This window comes from Coloeus monedula (genome assembly GCF_965178545.1).
Source record: "Coloeus monedula genome assembly, chromosome: 11".
Lineage (NCBI taxonomy): Eukaryota > Metazoa > Chordata > Aves > Passeriformes > Corvidae > Coloeus > Coloeus monedula.
The window spans coordinates 2370796-2391351 of NC_138791.1; the positions used below are offsets into that span (position 1 = coordinate 2370796).

General features: G+C 40.1%; 1 protein-coding gene across 3 annotated transcripts in view; it reads right to left on the bottom strand.

Annotated features, from left to right (window-relative positions):
- ATG7 (autophagy related 7) overlaps positions 1-20556 on the bottom strand; it is a 78793-nt gene that overhangs the window by 29243 nt on the left and 28994 nt on the right. For all 3 annotated transcript variants that reach the window (XM_082289020.1, XM_082289019.1, XM_082289021.1), the window contains one exon: positions 17145-17267. In XM_082289020.1, coding sequence (XP_082145146.1) covers positions 17145-17267 — 123 coding nt within the window. The remainder of the gene's footprint in view (positions 1-17144; positions 17268-20556) is intronic.

The following is a 20556-nucleotide window of genomic DNA, read 5'->3' on the forward strand; positions in this document are numbered from 1 at the left end:
CTGAGCTCTCCTCTGGGTGAACAAAACATTATTGATGTGACTCCAGATCAGCAAAAACACTGCAGCAACTGAGCGTGAGCTGAATCACAAACTGTACTTGTGGCGATAACAGCATCTGCTGGATTATTTGCAGATTGAGCAGCAGAAAGCAAATCCTGTGCAAAAGCAACAATGGGCAGGCAACTGCTGCTCCCTGTGGGACAAGGAGCAATCCAGAGATGTTCAGTCCCCCTTATCCCAATTTTACAATCAAGCATCTTGTGCAATGTCAGGGTTTCTGCTGCTGTGTGCGTGAACGGGGCACTGCATCATTGTGCCAGGAAAATCAGAACTGTCACTCCCAAGGGTTTACACAGGGGAAAAGCCAAATCCAATGGAGCTGTGACTACGGTCAACTATTCAGCAAAAACAGCCCTGAAAGGAGAAAAGTAAAACAAAGGAAAAATCACACGTGAAATTTATTAATGAAAGACACAGGAGGAAAATCTAACTGAGGAAAAGAGATCAGAATTGCCAAAACAAGATGCAAAAAGAAGGAGAAAGCTGCTGGCCTGAACTATTCCAGCTCTTCTTCCAGGACTGGTGGAAATCAATGGAATATCAGTCAGTCCTGTGTCTGCACTTGGGAACTGGCTCCTGCTCCAAAGCTCTGCTCTCTCCACTGTACAAGAGAATTCTTAGGATAACTAAGTTAAAAATTACAACATACCACACTGAAATAAACACTGGAGAACAAATAATTATAAAATAGTCATTAAAATGCCCCCCCAAATCAATGCATTGTTTATTTGTGGAATGCCTGCAATTGTTTTTTAAGGGAGTCATAAAAATTCCTCACTCACCAGGAGTCTGTTCATGAGGGCAATGAATTTCCAGAAAACCCAATTTTTTTTATACAACTCAAGAGAAATATTTTTGGATACAAACTTTAAAAAAAACAGTGCTTTAACACTACTAGCTTTATTCCTTAAAATGAACAAAGACTTGCCTGCAATGTAAACAATGAAAATAAAATTAAAAAAAGGAAGACCACAAGTCTTGTAACCTAAACACAATACCCATTGTCTGGACTTCCCTGTTTCCATGAAGCACATCTGATTTTCATTCTGGATTAGAACACTCCGCTAAAATTACTAATACACTGGGATAAAACTTAATTTAAAATTTCCAGATGAACAACTTCAGCTCTGATCTGTGTTCTGTAAGTGAGAATTCCCATTTTAACTCCGGAACAATGATTAAAATCCAATATCGAATCCTAGTTCCAATAAGTTTTGATGACCTCAGAGAGAACAGTAGTTTCTCAATAGAAAAAAACACCACATAAAACTCAGATCCACTGGCAGCTTTTGTCACTGCCTAGCCAGGGAAAGCTTGGCTCGTGGCCTGATATGTTTGCAATTCCAAGAACTTCCAGTATTTTTCTGTGAACAGATACTCAATTGCCAGAGATAAAAACTCGACTTTAAATGTGCTGGAGTTGATGGTGAGAACAAGGATGACAAACTCCTCTCTGCTATTTCACTTCCTTGGCTCTTCTGCTCAATAAAAAGCCACGGAGAGACCTGAGCTGGACAAAAAATGGGAATAGAAGGGGCTCCTTCTCCTTTTTGTTTCTGTGAGGGGGGTGCAAACAGATTTGGGAATGGTCAGTGATGCCAACATGCTCTGGTTTGTAATAAAAACACCCAAGGAGCCCAACAGCAGCTTTAGCACAAAAGCTTCAGCACAAGAGATTCAGCCCAGCTTTTCCCTGTGCTCCACTCTTTCCTTGGAACTGGGGTGAAATAACAGCAAAACCTCCAGTGAAAAGTCCAGAAAGGCCTGTACAAAATCCTGACAGAAAAACCAGGGGCAGAAACTGATGGACTCACTCTAGTCTGTATGAGGGCACACATCTAATTCTGACAATGCAAATACAGTATTTTCTAAAAAAGGTATCTCAGGCCATCACTATTCTGTGGACAGCCTTGAATTCCCAAGAAATTACATTATGAAGAAGAAAAAACAAGATTAAAAAAGGCTTTTTTTACAAAAAAAATATAAATGTTAGTGTTTAAAGTGTAACTTTTGATGTTCAATTGTCAAATCTGGAGGTAACAGGCCTTGGCAAGAGCTGTGGATTAGAAAAACTCCCCAGGCACACAGGGTTGAGGGAGGCTGCTGACAAGGGGCAATGGGCTGAAGGAATATTGCCCAAAAATGACTCTTAAATTACACCTGATACTCCACAGTCAGGAAAAACAGGTACTGACAACTTCTTATTGCTCAACGGGGATGCAAGTATTGGGAGCTGCATGTTTGTACAAGAAGAATGGAAAATCAACCAGAATAGTAAATTGACTTTATAGGGAGAAGAGGACAAATGCTGGGCAAGGCAATGGTGCTGTGAGGCCAGCAAGTCACTAAAGGAACAAACGGAATAAAACACAGGACCTGATCCTAACCCTAAGTCCAGTCTTTGTAAAGAACAAATTTAAATATTTAAATACAATCCAAATACTTTTAAATATAAATCAGTTAACAGCACCACAGTATTACTGGTGCAATTCATTTGTCTAGCAGCTGTTTAAAATGGAAGTGTTTGCAAGCATAAATAGAATAAATGCTGCATTACTCAACCAGATTATTGTGAAAGAACAAAAAGACTGGAGAAAAATTATGGTGTTTTTTTTTTTAACATGACAATGTGCTCAGGGGAAAAGGGCCAGTAATGAACAGCGTTTTTTTAGAACATTCTGGTAGAAAACCAAGTCCATTATTGAAAAGTAAATTGTTTAGAAGCATTCCTATATCAACTCACAACTACCATTAGGACAAAAGAATACAAAAATAACAGGAAGCTACAACTGTTGGTTCTGAGAGTTTACTGTGAAATAACTTGAAGTAAGTTTGCAAATCTGGAAGATGAAAAGATTAATGTTTTTATTTCAAGCCATGCAGATGCCCCCTTAAAATCCAACATCCAGAGGATGCAAAGGAGACATTCAAAGCAAGCAGGTGTGAACCAAACAGAAATTATGGATCACAGAGGACATGAGAGGAGAAGTGTTGGGATGCAGGGAAATACAAAGGAAGCAAGAGATGGGATTGAAATAAGTGAATGAGACGGGAGGATTTCATCACTAAATTCACAGCAATGATCCATCTTGGAGAACTAAAGCAAAACTGAGAAAATGTTAAAAATAACAGGAACAGAGGAAGGTTTAAACCAAACTCTATTGGATGGGGCTGGAGCACTTTATAGTAAACTGGAAAAGCACAATAGGATGATGGGAGGTTTTGAATGCTTAACAGAAAACATTTGTGGCCCATGAATGAAATAGTTCCAGCTCCCAGCAACAATGACAAAATTGTCACAGCAAAAGGGAAACCAGGAAAGTACTTAAGAGAAAAAATAATAGCAGTGGTTTGCATAGCAGTGACATCTGTGACTGTGTCAATCCAGGCACAGTGAGAGACAGAGAGCTGTCTTCATCCAGCTTTAAAAATACCTTTGGGTGGGATACAGAGAGAAAAATGAGCTGAGGGCTTGCAGGGCAGGAGAAATCCCAGCTCTTGGGCTTTGTGGACCAACAGATTTTTCCTAATTGTCACTACCATATAATCTGGGCAAGAGATTATTGCCATTCCTCCCTTCTGCCCTCCAACTCTCTGACATCCAGAACAAACAGATTTTTGCATGTTAAAGTTTTGATTCTGTGATGCCCCTCACAGCATGGAACGAGAAATCCTAAATTAAAATATTCCAGTGCCACTTGGACAAGGGGTTTTGAGAGCCAACACTTCAAACCAGGCCACCCTTCCCACACAGGTGGCTCTGCAGATGCTGCTTTACCTCCAAATGGTGACAACACCACACATTCCAAGCCTAATTTAGGTTGGTTTGGTTTCTAACCTGCGCTCCTGCAGGATCAGGAATGATCCTCTGGGCTTCCCCGCCTCCGTTTCCTGGGATTTGGAGTGCCCTGGTGAGTCCCACAGGGATCACACCACACAGTGTGTGAGGCTCCTGAAAAACCCCTCGTTTGGTTTTTCACTTGGCTCCTCATTCTGTAACCCCCACAACCCCAATGTGCTCCCAGGAGTTCATACAGCTCCTGCAAATCCTCTGGAATGTGCCCAGCTTGTCACCCCCCCAAACTACAACATGCACCTGGGTCCCTTTGTACTCTCTCTCTCTGCTGTACCTACCCAGGGAGTCTCTCCACAGCCCCATGAGCAGTATTTCAAAAGGTACAAAGGACAACAGGTATGAAAAATTACAGGTTTGACTCTGCAGGGGAATGATTTATTGATGCTGAGAGCTTAATTTAGTAATCAGGCACTATCTGAAGAGGAAAAAAAAAAAAAAACCACTCGGCCCCAGAATAGTTAGATGAGGAAGCTATTCCAGCTTTTGATGTAGTTTTGTCCCAAATTCAAAGTAAAAAGACTGGGAAAGAAGTTATCCAATTCACTGAAATCCAATCTCATTCTGGATTTCACCCAGGTCTGTACCTCAAAGGCAGAAGGGACTTAGTCATACTTTTTACCTAACTAAATTCCTGAGTCACATTGCAGAGGGGAGAGTCAAAGGGAACACAAGAACGATTTCTCCCATTCCATATTTTCTCTTTATGGTATTGCTTGTGAGGAATTAATGTTGTAAGACTATTTCAAAACTTGAAACCCTTTCATCATTGATTATGGCTCATTTCTCATTCAGACTCATGTTAGTACCCACAGCACTAATTCTGCATCGTGGCATCAAGAGCAAATGATGACTGCTGAGCTAATCTTAAGAAAGCAATAAATAATTTGCAGTTAATCATCTGTTAAAACAATAATCCTTTTGAAACATCTCTGCAGTGCTACAGACTTCATGCAATGGGATGAATGCAGCTGCCTAGAAAGTGTTTCTGGATGTTAGAGCACTCTCTGAGCTGGGTTAGGGAAGCAATGTCAAAACGCTGCCAGTTTTACACAGCTGAGATTAATGAAATGATCAAATGGATGTGAGATGCACTGAACTCCTAATTCACATAGAAAAGAGACCTTGCAGCAGCCCAGCACACCACAGAGCTGTTACACACCTGCATTTCCTCTCTAATTACACTGCCCGTGACTAAGTTTTGCCGGGGAAAAAAAGCCAATTCCAGTCCTTTGTTTCTAAAACCACAATTCCCCACTTGCCCTTGCCTTGCTCAGACCCACATGAAAATTGCTGTCACTCCTCCTGTGCCTCCTCCTCCCACCTCTGCAGATCCCACTGCCCTCAGAAAGTTTCATCCCAGAGATCCAGACCATCCCCAGCAGCTCAGGCCGTTTTCTCCACCACAAGCTCAGGAATTACAAATCACTTCAGAAATAAGATCTTGATCACATCAACTCTGATGCACCCCACTGCACTCATTAAGCTTCATTTCTCTGTGCAAAAGCTGGATTTATTACTTTCTGTACATTATCCAGCAATTTGGAGACCTAAGGAATGCTCCCACAAAATTCATCAGTTGCTCAGCGTCAGTTCAAAGCTGTCAAACCTGCTGATTCATTTCATCAGCATTTACTGTGCTTCATTAATTCTAGATCTAAATGTTTTCAACAAAATAATGAAGTTATATATAACTCAAAGCAGCAGCACCAATAAATCCTTCAAGCCTTTGGCAACTCCTTTAATCCAGAGTAATCATGTTTCCTTGTATAACAAGTCTTGTGATGTCTGTAATAGCATCTCACTATAGTAACAGCAGCCTTCATGTTAGAGCTCTCTTGCATGCCTCGAGTATTAATCAGATCCCAGATTTAAATATGAAATTAGAGAACTCTTGATACTCTTCCTGAAACAGATATGCCAATCAGAGCCCCCCCGTCCCCCCAAATTTAAAACAAAGTCCAATAAAGATCAGGCCTGCGGAGTTGTTGATGCTGGAGTCAGACACTGCAGTTTGTTGGTTATTGCTGTTCTCTATTACCTCATCCCTTCACATTACAATAACAATTCTACACACTTTCTTCTATAGGCACTTCTCTCTGCCACAAGCTCTTTTCTTCTGCTTTTAACCGGAAGAGAGTAAAGAAAAAAACTCACCAGAATGAAGGATTGCAGACTTCATGCTAGAGCTGAGAATATCATTCGCCTTTGAATGAAAAGGACTCAATGATCAAAACATTTATTCTTCAATTTAGAAATTTCTTAATGAAAACAACATTCTTCTATTTCGTAAGTGACCTTAAATCCTAGCAATTTTCCAAATACACAGACTTTCTTTCTAGTACTGTCCTGAAAACTCCTGCAGCATCCTCCAGCAGCTCTTACTCACAGGGATGTTACTACTGACCAACCTTGCTTGAATTTAACCTCACTTTGCAGAAAACTTTGTGACCTTTATACCCCAACTTATCTAAAATGATATTTAACAGCATTACTTCCTTTCCCCAAATCTCCCATAACCATCCCTAACGTCCACCACATAAAAAGAAAAGTCACAGTCAGCTCCTTGAACTTTATCGACATGTTTGGCTATAATCAAGATTTTACTTTGTTGAGCAATCCAAATATAATCTGCAGGCACAAATCTATGAATTAAACAATATTAAATTGCATCTTACATGCATTCAACAATTGGATCCAATACTAAAGTCTGGATTAAATCCAGAAAGCAGAAGTATCAAAGAAGTAGCCCCAGCCAAGGCTGAAGCTGTAATTCCAAGACAGGCAGGCTTTGAGGTATTTCATTACCCACCTAAAAATGTGAGCTTGTGTTTTACAGTTTGGACTCGCTCCAAAGGCTGTCCCCAGTTAATCCAGGCCTGCCTTTGGGGAGCCCAGGACAGCTGGAGAGGATGCTGCCCGTATCAATATCCGTGTGATGGATGTGTGCTGGCAGGCTCGGGCAGCAGGCAGAATTCAGGAGAGAATTCTCTCACAGGAGCCTGCCTGTTCCACTGGGGCAGCAGAGAAAATCTGCAGCGCTGGGAAAGCAGCCCCAGACCAGTCTTTAGAGCATTGCCAGGGCTGCCCACAGTGGGACAGCTAAAATAGCACACCCAGCACTCCCTCACACACAAAAGCTTCAACAGAGGCTCTTTAATTCTTCCTCTGAATGAACCTCAGTCATTTACTTCCATATTTCTTGCAGTGAACGAAACTCATGCAAAGAAGTTTCTTTTAGAGGCTGGAAATAGCATCTTATTTTGCATTTGCATCTTCTCTGCCTGTTACCCTTTTCAGATCTAGTAAGAATTAAAATCCAGCCTCAGGTTCATGACTGCCTGTCCCTGAAAAGAAGCCCAAGGTATCAGAATTTATTAGATATGAGCCTATTGCCTGTGGAGGAAGAGATTAAATGAGTTTTAGTGCTTGAATTACTCTTGCAGAAAGGTGAGCACAGCACTCCCAGGTACAGCACCACCAGTGTTTTCACAGGCACCATGTGTGGCAAAGGCAGATCCAGAGATTAGCACACATAAATCACTCACCCAGGGAGGAAAAAAAAAGCCTCCCCAGTTGCCAGCTAAGACAACCAACACAAAAATGCATGTTTTTACAGGGGCTATTCAAAGAAATAGCTTTAGTGGGAAGAATGAGTCATGGGCCAGCAAGCTTCACACACTGCAGCTACTCAGAGGGAGAAGACAAAGGGAATTAGGACTTAGATGATTATTTTTTTTTAAATAACCAAGAAGCATTACCAAAACCAGCTGCTGCACTGTAATACTTCTAAATAGCTTTGCTATGCCTTCATATTCTCTTCCAGTAGTAGTTTTCTCTTTCTCTCTCTAACTTGCATTTGGGTTTGCTGTTGTTGGCACACTGTCTCAGTAGACATTAGACAAATAAACTTTTCAACAACAAAAAGGCTTTTAAAACTGTATCTCTTAACCCCTATCCCCTTGAGAGGGTGGAAAGTGATTGCTTAATTCTTTACAGGTTTACTTGTGCCTCCCTTCTCCCTTTCTGTGACTGACTTTCTTTAGTTACCAAAAAATAAATAAGCCTCTTAGCTGTTACCTCCACCTAAATCACAGTTTGTATCTTTTCCCTAACCATGTATTTTTTTAGTTATTTATTGATTAACTTATTGGATTTCACACTTGACTTGCAGGGGATTAAATGCACTGTCTGGTGGGCTTGAGTCAGTACTTTACAACTACAGGAATTTATTTTGTGTATAACAAGTACTTCAACAGAGCCCTTATTTTCAGATGACAAAGTACTGATGTACTTGCACACACAGAGTTTTTCTCCAAATTTATTTCCAGAATCTCACAGCTTTAATGTCATTCCAACTAGACCAGTTTTATGATGTTTACTTTTGTGTTTTAACTGGAATAGAGTCCATTCACCTCTTGTATTAGAGAGTCCTGTGCCATTAAAGAGCCCCTTTGCAATATTTTACACTTCAAGAACCAGACAACATCTGCACGTACACCTTCCTACACAGAGATGGCAGCAGAACTGCTACACACAGACTCCAGATCAGCTCTGGGAGCTGATCCTTATCACATCTTAGCCACAAATTTCCTTCCTACCAGGGCTTGCAGCTCAACCCAACTTTTAAAAAGTTCTGTTGTTACATTTCCAGGTCTGGCATTTTCCCCTTTACCAAAACCACTCCTATTTATCCAGTAAAACTGCATTATTTTAAGGTTGCTGTGTAACAACTAAACAACTAAAAATCATCACCACACCTGTAGAATAACAAAAAGCTTTCCTGTATGTGAAAATAACAACAAACTCAGTAACTCATAAACAACTTTGGCTTTGTGAAATATCACATGTAGGAATAGCTTTGGTGTCCCAGACTCAACACTACAAAATGCAACAACTCATCACTAATTTGAAGCACATTATTTAATCTCTAGAGTGGGGTTTTTAAAGGTTGAGAGACCAAGAAAACAGAAACTCATCCTAAAACTTTTTTTTTTAATGCTATGCTTTCCAAACTTTAAAGTGAGACACTTTTCTCTTGGCTAATTTTTTATTTTATGCATAACAACGCAGACTTTTTTGATGTCTCTTCATGAGGTCAGGAACAACTTTCATTTACAATTTACAAGATGTAGCTTTCCAACTAACTGGACCTTAAATCAACTAAAAGAAGTCACTGCTAAGGAAAAATTAGCACTGAAGCGATAAGAGACAACCAATCCTTATCTTCTCAGGCACAAAGTGGCTCATCTTGGAATCACATCTGGGTTTTAACTACAGCATTGGTCATTAATTTTTATCACTCCTAAGCTATCAGGTGGTTTCTCCAGGAATCCAGCCAATTCCACAAAAACAACTATGCTGCATGGCAGATTTCAGCTGGAAGCCAAGACTTAATGTGTTCCAAAAAAGCGTTGGGAAAAGGAAACTTCAGGAGAACCTGAACTACAGTAAGGGAAAGGAAACACCAGCACTCTGCAGAGATGTTCATTAAAGTGCAAATACCAGGAAAATATTCAAATGGAAAGAGAGCTCAGGCCAGTAAGAGCTAGGTTAGTATTAATTTTAAAGGCTACTCAAATCTGCCTGTTTTATAAATTAGTGCCAACCAAAATTCAGCCAACAATATCTGCATTACAGCAGCAACGGGGATGAGAATCTTTAAACACTCATGCTGGTAAAATTATTCCATAGTTCACAAAGGAAGAAACCCTAAGAGATGGTGAAAATTTCAGCTGAGGAGTAGTTCACAAACCGTTTTCCAAATGAGATTTCCACTGAGGAGCATGTCTTAAAATTGATGTTCTGTTCTTAAAAGTTGTGGTGCTTAATTTCCTGTGTGAATTAGCAACTACTGGCATTAAAGAGAGGCTGTGCTAAATCCCCAGGATTTTTCAGCAACTCTTCACATTGCAATCCACTTCATTTATGACCATTTCCTAGTTCCACCTATATTTACAGGAAAATCAGCTCCAAAGTTGAAAAGAAGCCACTGCTGTTTGTGCAGAAAGGTTCTGTGGTCTGAATCAGATGCTGCCAATAACAAACCACCCCTGCACTTGGGGGATGTGATAATTGACTGCATGGCTTTACCCTGCCAGGAATGCCCTCAGAGAAGTCCGGGAGATGCTTCCAGAGGAAATCTGGATTATCAGGAGGAGGCAAACACGGGTAACAATGAAATACTCTGGTGGGCTCCAAGATGACCAGAGCACATTAATCCCTAATAAAGTAACTCAATTAACACTTGATGGAAGGCTGAGGCAGCCCTGCCCCAAGACATTCACAGCACCTCTGGGTAAGGCTGCAACAATTGGTGTTTATTGAAATCTGGCACTGATTTGTCCAGCAGCAATTTTTTTTTTTTAATTTGAATGATCTACAAGGGCTCATATACTCTTGGACTGAGAAGCACATTGTAGAATTTATGTTCTTAATTAGAATGAAAAAGTTCATCAGCGTGCTTGTCTGTGTTGTATAATTTCTTATTCTTCACATGAGAATAATAGAATGCATCTTGAACAGTCTATTCATTCTTCTTTGTGACAAAGAATATTGGAATGGAAGAGATTTGATCCCTAAATTATTTTACTTCTCCTTTACTGGAGATTTTTCCTTCAAAAGAAAAGGAGTCAACAGAGTTTGAAAATCTTTCTAGAAGAGAATTGCTTCCCCAAAATAAAGATTCTGCAGCTTCAGCATAGCAGTTCCCTTCAAAATTTTGGGATGCTGTGTTCATCATTAGCAAAAATTACTCTAAAACCTTAAATAAAGTACAATTTAATATCATTTACTACCACGGCACAAGTCAAAACATTACTTCATCAGTTCAAATACTCCCTGTTTAGGTACTGATCTAATGAGGGCAATTAAAATGAGTCATAAAGAAAAGTAGTGCACCTTTGCAATGCTACTGGAGGTGGAGTTCTTAGGAAAAGAGGAAAGCCCAGAGTCCCCTTGGGAGAGAACAGCTGATATTGATCACCTGCACTGATCAGTTCTGCTCAGAAAGAGGAAAACCTGTAGGAGCCCAAAGTGCCAAGAATATTTCTCTGCCTGTTTTAAGGGTTCTTACCCCCTGAACAACACTGTTTTAGCTTCAAACCTTGGAAAAAATTACCAACAGTCAGACAAGAACTAGAAAATACAGTGGTGTGAATTAGGTGATAGACTGCTATGTAAGATTGTCACAGGGTGAAAAATTTAGATGTTTTGGGCTTTTCTTTTTAGTACATAGATAAGAGTAAAAAAATATCAAAATGGAGGATTGTTGTTGTTCTCTAAACCTTCTTCTCCTTCTTCTACTACTCCATGTTCTGCAGTAAAAGTAGTTTGGAATGATTGGATAGAGAATTCCGCAGTTCCTGCCCGTGTTACTGAATAATTGGTAGGAAAGTGAAAATAACGTATATTTTTAGTAACTACTGGTTAAAATATCTTTAAAAGGCTGTGTAAATCTTGATAGAGAGTCTTCACTCCTGCTTTTCTGTGCTCTGTGCTGTACCTGAGTCACGCTGGTGGCTCAGTTCCTCTGATAAGACTTAATAAACAACGATCTGGAAGCATTGAAACTCAAGGAAAAGTCTCGGTTTATCTCTCAAACTCCCTGCAAGGACTTTCAGCAAATTCTCTCCCATCAGGAGGGATTTGATTTATGGCACGGTTCAGTGTCAAAAACCAACCAGGAATTACTGTCTGCAGAAGCTTCATGAGGAACACAGAATGCACAAGAAGGCTGCTGCAGTTTCACTGCAGCTGAAGGTGCCGAGGTACTGAGGGCTTGCCCAGGTTTTTGCTGCAAAGCTTCTTCCCCTCACATAAAAAGTGATGAAATAATAAATTTATTCCTAATAGCACTTTCCATTTTATAGTTGCATGATATTTACTGTGAAATTTTACACAGAGATTTAAACTCTATCAGTGTTTTGACACTATGACAGCAATTCGGTTAAATACATGAAAAAAACCCCGTATTAAATAACAGAATCTGTTGCTAACCCAAATGCCATTATTCCATTTCTTTCAGTGGGTTTCTTTTCCATATAATTGACATTTCACACAAAAATGATAACTGGCTACCAGCCAACTGTCCTTCCCTTGGCTCCAACAAAATAAAGGACTGCACAAGCCCCTCCTAGCCCTGAAGGGACAAACACACATTTACTCAGATACATCATGAACCAGGAGTATTTGTGCACATCACTCACTGATGTAAGGCCCAGGAAGAGCATTTCAATATAATGACTGATAATAATTGAAGTTATCAGTGAAGGTATCAGGGGAAACACAAGGAGCTCATGTTTTGCCAGCAAACAGAGGCACCACTTCACAGGTATTTCTAAACCCTTCCCAAAGCAGCAGAAGGTATCTGCTAAAGCCCAGTGTGGGGCTTGTCCAAAGGCTGGAAAACTCAGTTTGCAGTGTTGTGTGTTGATGTAACAATTACCCCTCCTTGGCCAAGTAGCAGCAGTGAAATCCCACGTTCAGCAGAGCCCTGTGTGAGGGATACATTGATTAAATCTATTTTAGGCATGGAATCACCCAGCACAGTCACCCCAATGCAATGCAAATTTACTTATATTGAAAATCTCCTTTCTCACTTGGACTGTGCTCAGCACAGAAAAAATTTACCATTATTCAAAGATCTGGGAAACATTGCTTGGTGAATGAAGAGAAATGATGACACTAATTGACATCATGAGAAAACTCAAAAACAAAAAACCAACCCACCTCCTGAAAGAAAACAAATTAATCTCTTAATCTCTTAAGAAAGAAATTCCACGGCAGGCCTGAATCTGTCAAAATGAATTTCTCCTGAAATGCACCAGATTAAAAACATGAAGGAAAACAAAAGCTCACACAGAGAAAAGTCTCAAATATTAATTTTTTGGGCTACCCATCAGTAATGATTTCTTTAGGAAGTTTTCATAACACCAAATAAAATTAAATTCTGAATAATACTTGGCTAACAGATAAAAATTGTCAAGTTACAGAAGTTACTGTTACAATATTGTTGTAGCTGGGTTTTTCTGTTTTGCTTGGGGTTTGGGTTTTTTTTTTTGGCTATTCAACTGTTATTGTTTCAGCATCAAATACACTGCATAATATAATGCAGAATCAGAAACAAGCAGGATATTTTTAATAGCAAAGCACACTGGAAATTCTGAATTTTCTTCCAAATTTGGACAAGCACAAAGTTCCTTTTTAATACCAGTTGCTTATTCTACAGCCTTGCTCCTCAAGAAATGACTGAAAAATGGTCAGGCACAAACCTCAGATAAGTGCAGAAACATGATAAAATAGGGTTGTCTGTATTTTCTCTGAGTATCTGACTAGATTAAAAAAAATCCTTTTTTTTTTTCTCATTAATAAGGATAAGAAGGATTGTTTGGGATACAGTAAACCAGCACAGAAAAGGCATTTTGGAAATACCAAACAGGCCTCATTCAGAGACCACAAGAACTTGTCACAGAAACTACAGACACCACACTTTTTGTGAGAGACAGAAACTTGAAGTACAACATCACTGAAGTAAAAGAGCACAGACACAGGAGCTACCAGCACCCAAATCTGACCTTTACAATCACATTCAAAAATAGGGACTGTGCTCCAGATTTGATCTTTTTTTCCCAAAGCTCTTTATGACCCTCTTAGATTGCAAGACTTCTACCCCTTCTTGTTTTTCAATCAGTCAGAAAACCAAGTGAAAATTTTATTTCTGGTGTGTGTTTTAGAATCTTCTTTCATCCTGATGAAAGCAGGAATGGCAGTAAAGTATCCAAGTAATTCAGGAATTGAAATCCAGAGTAAGAAAAGTGTATTTACATTTGTGTCTTATTACAGAGAGAAATGAGTTGAGTGCATATCAGGAAAGCTGTGATTTAGGGTTAGGAAACTTTAGATTGAATTAGAAATTTTAGAGGGAAAGCATCTTCACAGCAGCAAACCCAACACCCTTTGGAGGGTTAATCTGGAGCACAAGGGGAGCACACAGCTGGGTTTAGGGATGCACTGAGCTGGAACAGTCCTGGGCAGCCCAGCCAAGCTCAGACCTGGAAATTATTCACTTTTCTGCTTCCAATTCCACACCTCCAGCCCCTGATTAACAACCCAAGGATGCTCAGGCTGTCTCTATTTTAAGCCCAGCCATTAAACTCCACTACACAGCGAGCAAGGGTCAAGTTTAAAAGTTGAGGTTCGCAGAAAGGAAACAAAGTGATGGGGAAAACAGAAATTCAGTGCTTCCACGAGCTTGGGCAGCTCCCCAGATGAACTGCATCCAGTGGAAACAGGGCCTGAGTGCTGACATGGGAGTTTCCCACAGCTTCCATTGGCCTTCAAAGCCAGGCGTGTCACCAGAGGCTCCTGCCCAAGCTGCACAGAAATATCTAACTGGGATTAAAAAAAAAACAAACCCCAAAATGTTCCAGAGACCCTAAATTAAAGCCAGATGTAGAAAGAGCAGATGCCTGAAATGTACTGTCAATCCAAGACAGGATAGAAAAGCTTGCTGATGTTATTATTTATTAATTGTCATGCTAAGGAAGTCATGGAGAACATTTCTGATTTCCTGATGCAGCTCATGTTGAAGAAATAGGTGCTCTGTTGACTAAAAACCCTGCAACTACTATCAAATTTAAACCACACTAAATCTGTGTTAAAATATTTTGGTCAACAGCACAGCCCTGGAATAGGAATTAAACAGTGCAAATAAAAAAAGGTTTTCATTAAGTGAAAAGTCTCCCGTATCTTACTGCAAATTGTATTCCTTAAATCTGGGCAACCACACTCTGAGCTAATAATGTGGGGGGAGTTTTCATGGAAATTCAGGCCATCCAAAAATGGTGTGTTTAACAGCCACTCCTACAGAACGTGCACAACTTATCCAGGTTCTCTTTCAGGCAAACTCAAAACTTAGAAGCAATCTCTCATTAAAGCACTTTTACACACACATCATGAAAGCTGCTAAGCATTTAGGTGAATTAAAAATAAAAACTAATAATAAAAGAGGTTCAGTGTGTGATTTCACTGAAGAGCAGCATGACAGTTTTTCTGACCATAACAAAACACTCTTAGTGAAATGTTCAATGAAATGCTCACATTTTAACAGTGAACCTTTTAAAAATCAGCACAAGATTGAGCAGTTCCCCTATCAGATGCAGGTTTATTAATCAAACATCAGGGATTTTATGTATGGAATTACAAGCCAATTATGATGTTACTGGGTAAATATAAGGTTGGATGACATCTAACTTTACAAGTCTATTTTCTTTATAGTTCTGGAATAGCACTGGACACATTTTACTAGACAGGAGGAAAAGAAAATCTGCAGTTACCAGAAGCCATTTTTATGGTCTCCAAACGCACCAATAATCCACAAAATCTCTCTGAAGAGTTTGAGTGGAGAAAGGCAGATAACTTCCCACCAGAAAAATGAAATATTCCCATCACAAACCAGGCCATACACACCTGATGAAACCTCTCACTGCTTTTGCTGCAGCCTTTAGAGTGTCACAAGAATATCTCAAATCAAAGGAGCACCAATCTTAGCAAATCTATCTAATGGCTCCATTTTAGGGAATACATTCTGCCAAGAGCAGCTTCAAAGCAGCCAGAAACCCAAAAAACCATTTTTGCAGACCTCACACTCCCCAGCTGCAGCGTGAGAAAAAGGAGCTCAAAATACAAGAGAAAAGGAGCTCCAGATATGAGAGTAATTCCACAGAAAAGATATTAAAAGCACTCTCTTGTGCACCTAAAAAATATAAAAATTGTCCCAGCTGATGAACAGAGACTTGTGGAAGACCACAAAACAACCTCTTTGTTTTTCAGAGCCAGCAGTGGCAAAATGTAACAAAAACCTGGCTTTTAATCCAAAGCAAGCAGGAGTGCTCCAGGATCTACGAATAATCTGTCAGCCCTTGCCATTCATAAACACAGATTCATCAATAGATTGGTTAACCCTGCTAAAAGAGATGGATTTTCCCAAAAATACAGCAATCCTATAGGGAAGGATCAAGAAAGCTCCCTGGTTTTATGGTAGTTAACCTAATTTGAAAGCATTAGCTCTGCAAATACTTTGTATGTCAGATTTTCCACCCCTGAGCAGTGATTTCACTGCATAAACCTCACTAAAGAACCCCAGGATTTTTGAAAGGATGCTAATTCTGGGTTTTAAGCTAAACTTTGACTTCAGTAAGTCGCACTAAACTCACACCAGACTCTAGACTTTGTAGAGAGTATCTAAAATTTCATTAACAAACACCTGTACACATTCTGAAGCTGAAAAAGGGATTAATACCTGCAAAATAATACATTACTAACTAATTGTAATTGGTTTTACATTTTCCATTAGCAGCCTAGACACTAAAAGCCAGGCCTGGCAATCAGACTTTAATTATTCTCACTATTAATGAGTGGCACACATTAAAGGGTGCTTGTTTTCCCTTCTTGGATCCCTCTCACATACATATATATATTTAAATTTTTCCTAGGTATGACCATGCTGATTTAAGAATGCATTAGGTATTTTACAGTTCACGTTTCCAGCATCTGCTTCCATTATTTTCAAAGGCTAAAACATGAAACAGAGAGCCAAGTCATCGTTATCCCCCCAAAACCTTATTAAGCAACACTGTGGAGCCCTTTCCAGCTGAAAAAACAGCTGCAGCACTTGCACAGGCTGCAGGGACTGAACAGCTTCAGAAACATCCCTGGGATACAGCCACGCCAAGATTCAGTTATGATGTAGAAGGGGAGAGATATTGGCAGAGGGAGGAAGGAATACAAATCATTGTTAAAATGCAGTATTAGGGCAGAGATCTGTTTCATTTTTTAAGGAACACGCTCGGTATCACAACTCAGTGTTGAGTTATCAGCAGTGCTGCTGCCCATGAGGTCAAACACACCCCAGTTTCTTCCCATATTCCATTTTCTGTCACTGGGCAAGCAAACAGCATTGCTTGCCCCATATTACAATCCATCGTGCAGCATAATTACATTTTACTTGACCTAAAATTGCAGTTGATTTCCTCACACCACATAACACAAGCCACTTGCTTCCTTTAAAAGCAATATTTAAGGACTCAGATCCAGAAAGTGACAATGAATTTAAGAGAATGTCTAAACCATCGTGTCAATCATTCTGTAAATCAAATACCACAGCTTGATTCTATCAGTGATTCATTTCACCACATGGTTAATTCTTAAGATCCAAATTTTATTTGCTTACCTCAGCAGCCTGTGTCTCCTGGTGTAATAAAGTTAGACCTGTCAGGTCTTCCAAGAAGGAATGTGAAGAATTAAAAACTTTAGCTAGGAAATTGAACCCTTCTCGTTCATACTGGTCAAGGACCTGCCAAATAAACAAACAGAAAAGTACTTCAAATACAATACCCCAAATCTGATTCATCCTCGTAGTTGGCTCACAAAATAAAGGCACAATCTTTCTGGACACTTAGAAAATGACTGGATATTGCAAACAGGTAAAAATGACAGAGGACAGAACAATCATTTTCCCCAACTCCATTTCTAAAGCGAGGAAAGGTGGAAGCAAGAGGGAAGAGAAGTGGGGTTTAAGATCTCCTGGTTTAAATATATTTTTAAGCCTAAAAAGAGACAGATGATACAGCAAGAAGGAAAATTTGGCTGCAAAGCCATGAAAGGAGCATTTGAGTTCCACAGAACACAGTAAAAGCCTGTTCCAGGGTATCAGTTCAGGGAAAGCACCATGCTGGGACAGCCTGGAAAATTCCCCGAGTAGGTGTCCAAGCCCAACATCCTCCCAGTCTCCAGAGATCCGTGGTTCTGTGCTTGCTGTATCTTAAAGTAGGCTCTATTTTTCTGCTTTAATTTTCCCAGTTTATCTTTCATTTGGACAATCTTAGAGGCTCCTACAAGAACTGTGAGGTTTTAGCTTATGCCCCTCTCAACCCCTGAGCATGAAGAGCTTTATTTTAGCTTCAGATGAGGATTTGCCAGGCTGATTTCAACCCAGTGGGATGGAGATTGAGGGAAGAGAAGATAAATGTCAAACATGAACACAACTCTACACGTTTTGTGACAGCAGATAGTCAGAAAATATAAAGAACTTATGTCTGAGCAATCCCAGTATCCATTGTTTCCTTATTTTTGTTCCAAGTTCTGATCATTTAATGCCTTGCTCTCAGAGATGAAGCAGCAGAGCTTGATGCATTCCAAACAACTTTTCCTACAGAACTTCAGGCAGCAGAGCAGGATGTATGCAGGGACCTCAAAGCCACACAATATTTAAATAGAAAGGAGCAGAATGTTTGACAATGGAGACAGAGAGGCAGAGGAAGGATCACCAGGATCACCCTGGATCCAGAAGAGGCAGGATTTTCACAAGAGTGGAAATAGTTCCTTTAGAATTTATCAAATCACAACTTACTCTCAACAATCTCACTCTTTCCTAGTTTGACAAATCCTAATGGTCTCAAATACCCATTTCATTGATAAAACTGTGGGAACTTGCACAGCCCAACAACATTCTTCAGCAAAACACATCCAGTGAGCTTTTTCACTGAGTCCTACAGGAATTCAAGCTCATTAAAAAACATATTTATATTTAGATGAGAGAATTCTAAGTTTATTGTTAAAAATAGACTGGGATCCTCACTCAGATCTTCATGCAAAGCTATCTGATGCATACTTGGATATCAAAAAACCACAAACAGAAACAACTGAAACACAACTGTGGAAAGGAAGATGTGGGAACTCATGCCTTCTGACCAATGAATCAGCATGACTTTGCAGAAGCTTTTTATTGTTTAAAATACACTCCACTCCCACATCGCACAACTTGACATCATACCCTACTTACACACTTTGCTTAATTATACATTCTACCTACTTATATTACTTATACATATCACTCTACTTACACATTTCCTTACTTATACTTTTTACAACTTCTACATAACACAGTACTTATGTATTTTACCCACTTATACATGTTACTTTATTTATACATCTTACAACCTTTACATGATACTCTACTTATACATTTTATCACTTATCCATAATACAGTAGGTATACATTTTGCAACTCCTGTGTATGAGCTCCCACACTGCTGGGTTGGTTTCTCTATTCTGTCCATGAGCTCCACACACACTTTTCTGATAATATGATAGGTTTTAATCTAGTGCAGCACAGCCCTTTTTTACCTATTCCTTGCTGTCTTGGTATTTAGTTTTTCAGCTTCTTCTTTCTCAATTCTTTCCCAATTTAGCACAGTTTACCTTTCAGTCCTTGATGAATTCCTGAGGGCTCTAACAGGTGGGGCTCCTGATCCAGGCAAGCAGCACTGAGACGATGATGACAACAAAACCCATCCAGTGCTCAGCAGCCAAGTTAGTCCAGGAAATCCAAACAAGCCAGCAAAGGACAGGGAGCAGATAAAAACCTGTCCCTCTTCTCCCCTCAAACCTTCAGACTGGAGCTTAAAAACCCTCCTGGGGCTGATGAGCTGCAGCTGAAGGTGGAAAGGCCAGGTGAAGCTCGTGAGGGTAATTCCAGCCTGGTCCCACTCTGAGGGCTCTAAGAATAGCTAAAGATGGTTTGGCTGGGGCACACTATCAAGTTTCAAATACCTTACAACAAGGAGACAGATGTAGGTGATTATCAAACACTTGGAGCCTTCCTGACCACACTTACTCTTCTAAAAGAAACAAAACCAGCACTTCATGTTCTCTTATTGAATCTACAGAAATTGTTCTTCATACTTTAAAGATTTATTTAGGGGTTTGGTGGATTTGTACAATGACTGATAAACATAATCATAAATTAAAAAAGAAAACAGGATTTAAAAAAAATATATTGGGAGCATTTCTTTGTATTTTCCTTGGTGTTTTTTTATTCCTGAGATAAACGAAGCAACGTGAATGTTCACAAGGCAATACAGAGAACTGGACAACTTCAGCATTCCATTTGGGATGCGTCCTCTCAATATTATCCACTAAATACAGTGGGATTGCACTGGGGATTGATACATTTAATGACTATTCTGGGTTTCAGAATTCTACTAGAACAACCCAAGTGCAGCAGTCTCTTGCATGTGGCTCTTTGTGGAGAACAGACACCCGTTTCTAACCCTGGAGTGCATTCACAGCCCTGCCTGGGGGAATTCCTCACACCAGCAGGGTTATCCGACGTGCTCCTGTTGCTGGAGTCTGGGGGAGCACAACCCAGATTTTTGGGGATGCAGGACAGATCAGAGCTCATGGCCCCCTGAAACCATCCCCAGCCTGCACACAACGAAGCTCAGCCTTAGTTTAAGATATTACAGCACCTCAGAGAAATGCAGGGACAACAGCAGCGAGATATTTTGGTCCCTTCCAGGGGTAGAAGATGTAAACCACCTTGGGCTATGCAAATATTATGAGCAGAGCAGGGAATTGAGTGCAACCTTTCTATACACAGCTCGTCTATCAAGCAGCCCTTAAACCTGGCTGGGTTTGTTACTCAGAGAGCTCTGCTTTGATCCTCGCTCCCAAAAACCGCGATCGAGCCTGAAGTGAGAATTTCCAGGTGCTGCTTCCTCAGTAAGTGCACGAGTCTGGAGTGCCAGGGTGCTGAGCATGAGGTGCCCTGGTTTATCTCAGAGATGTGCCCAGTCCCTGCC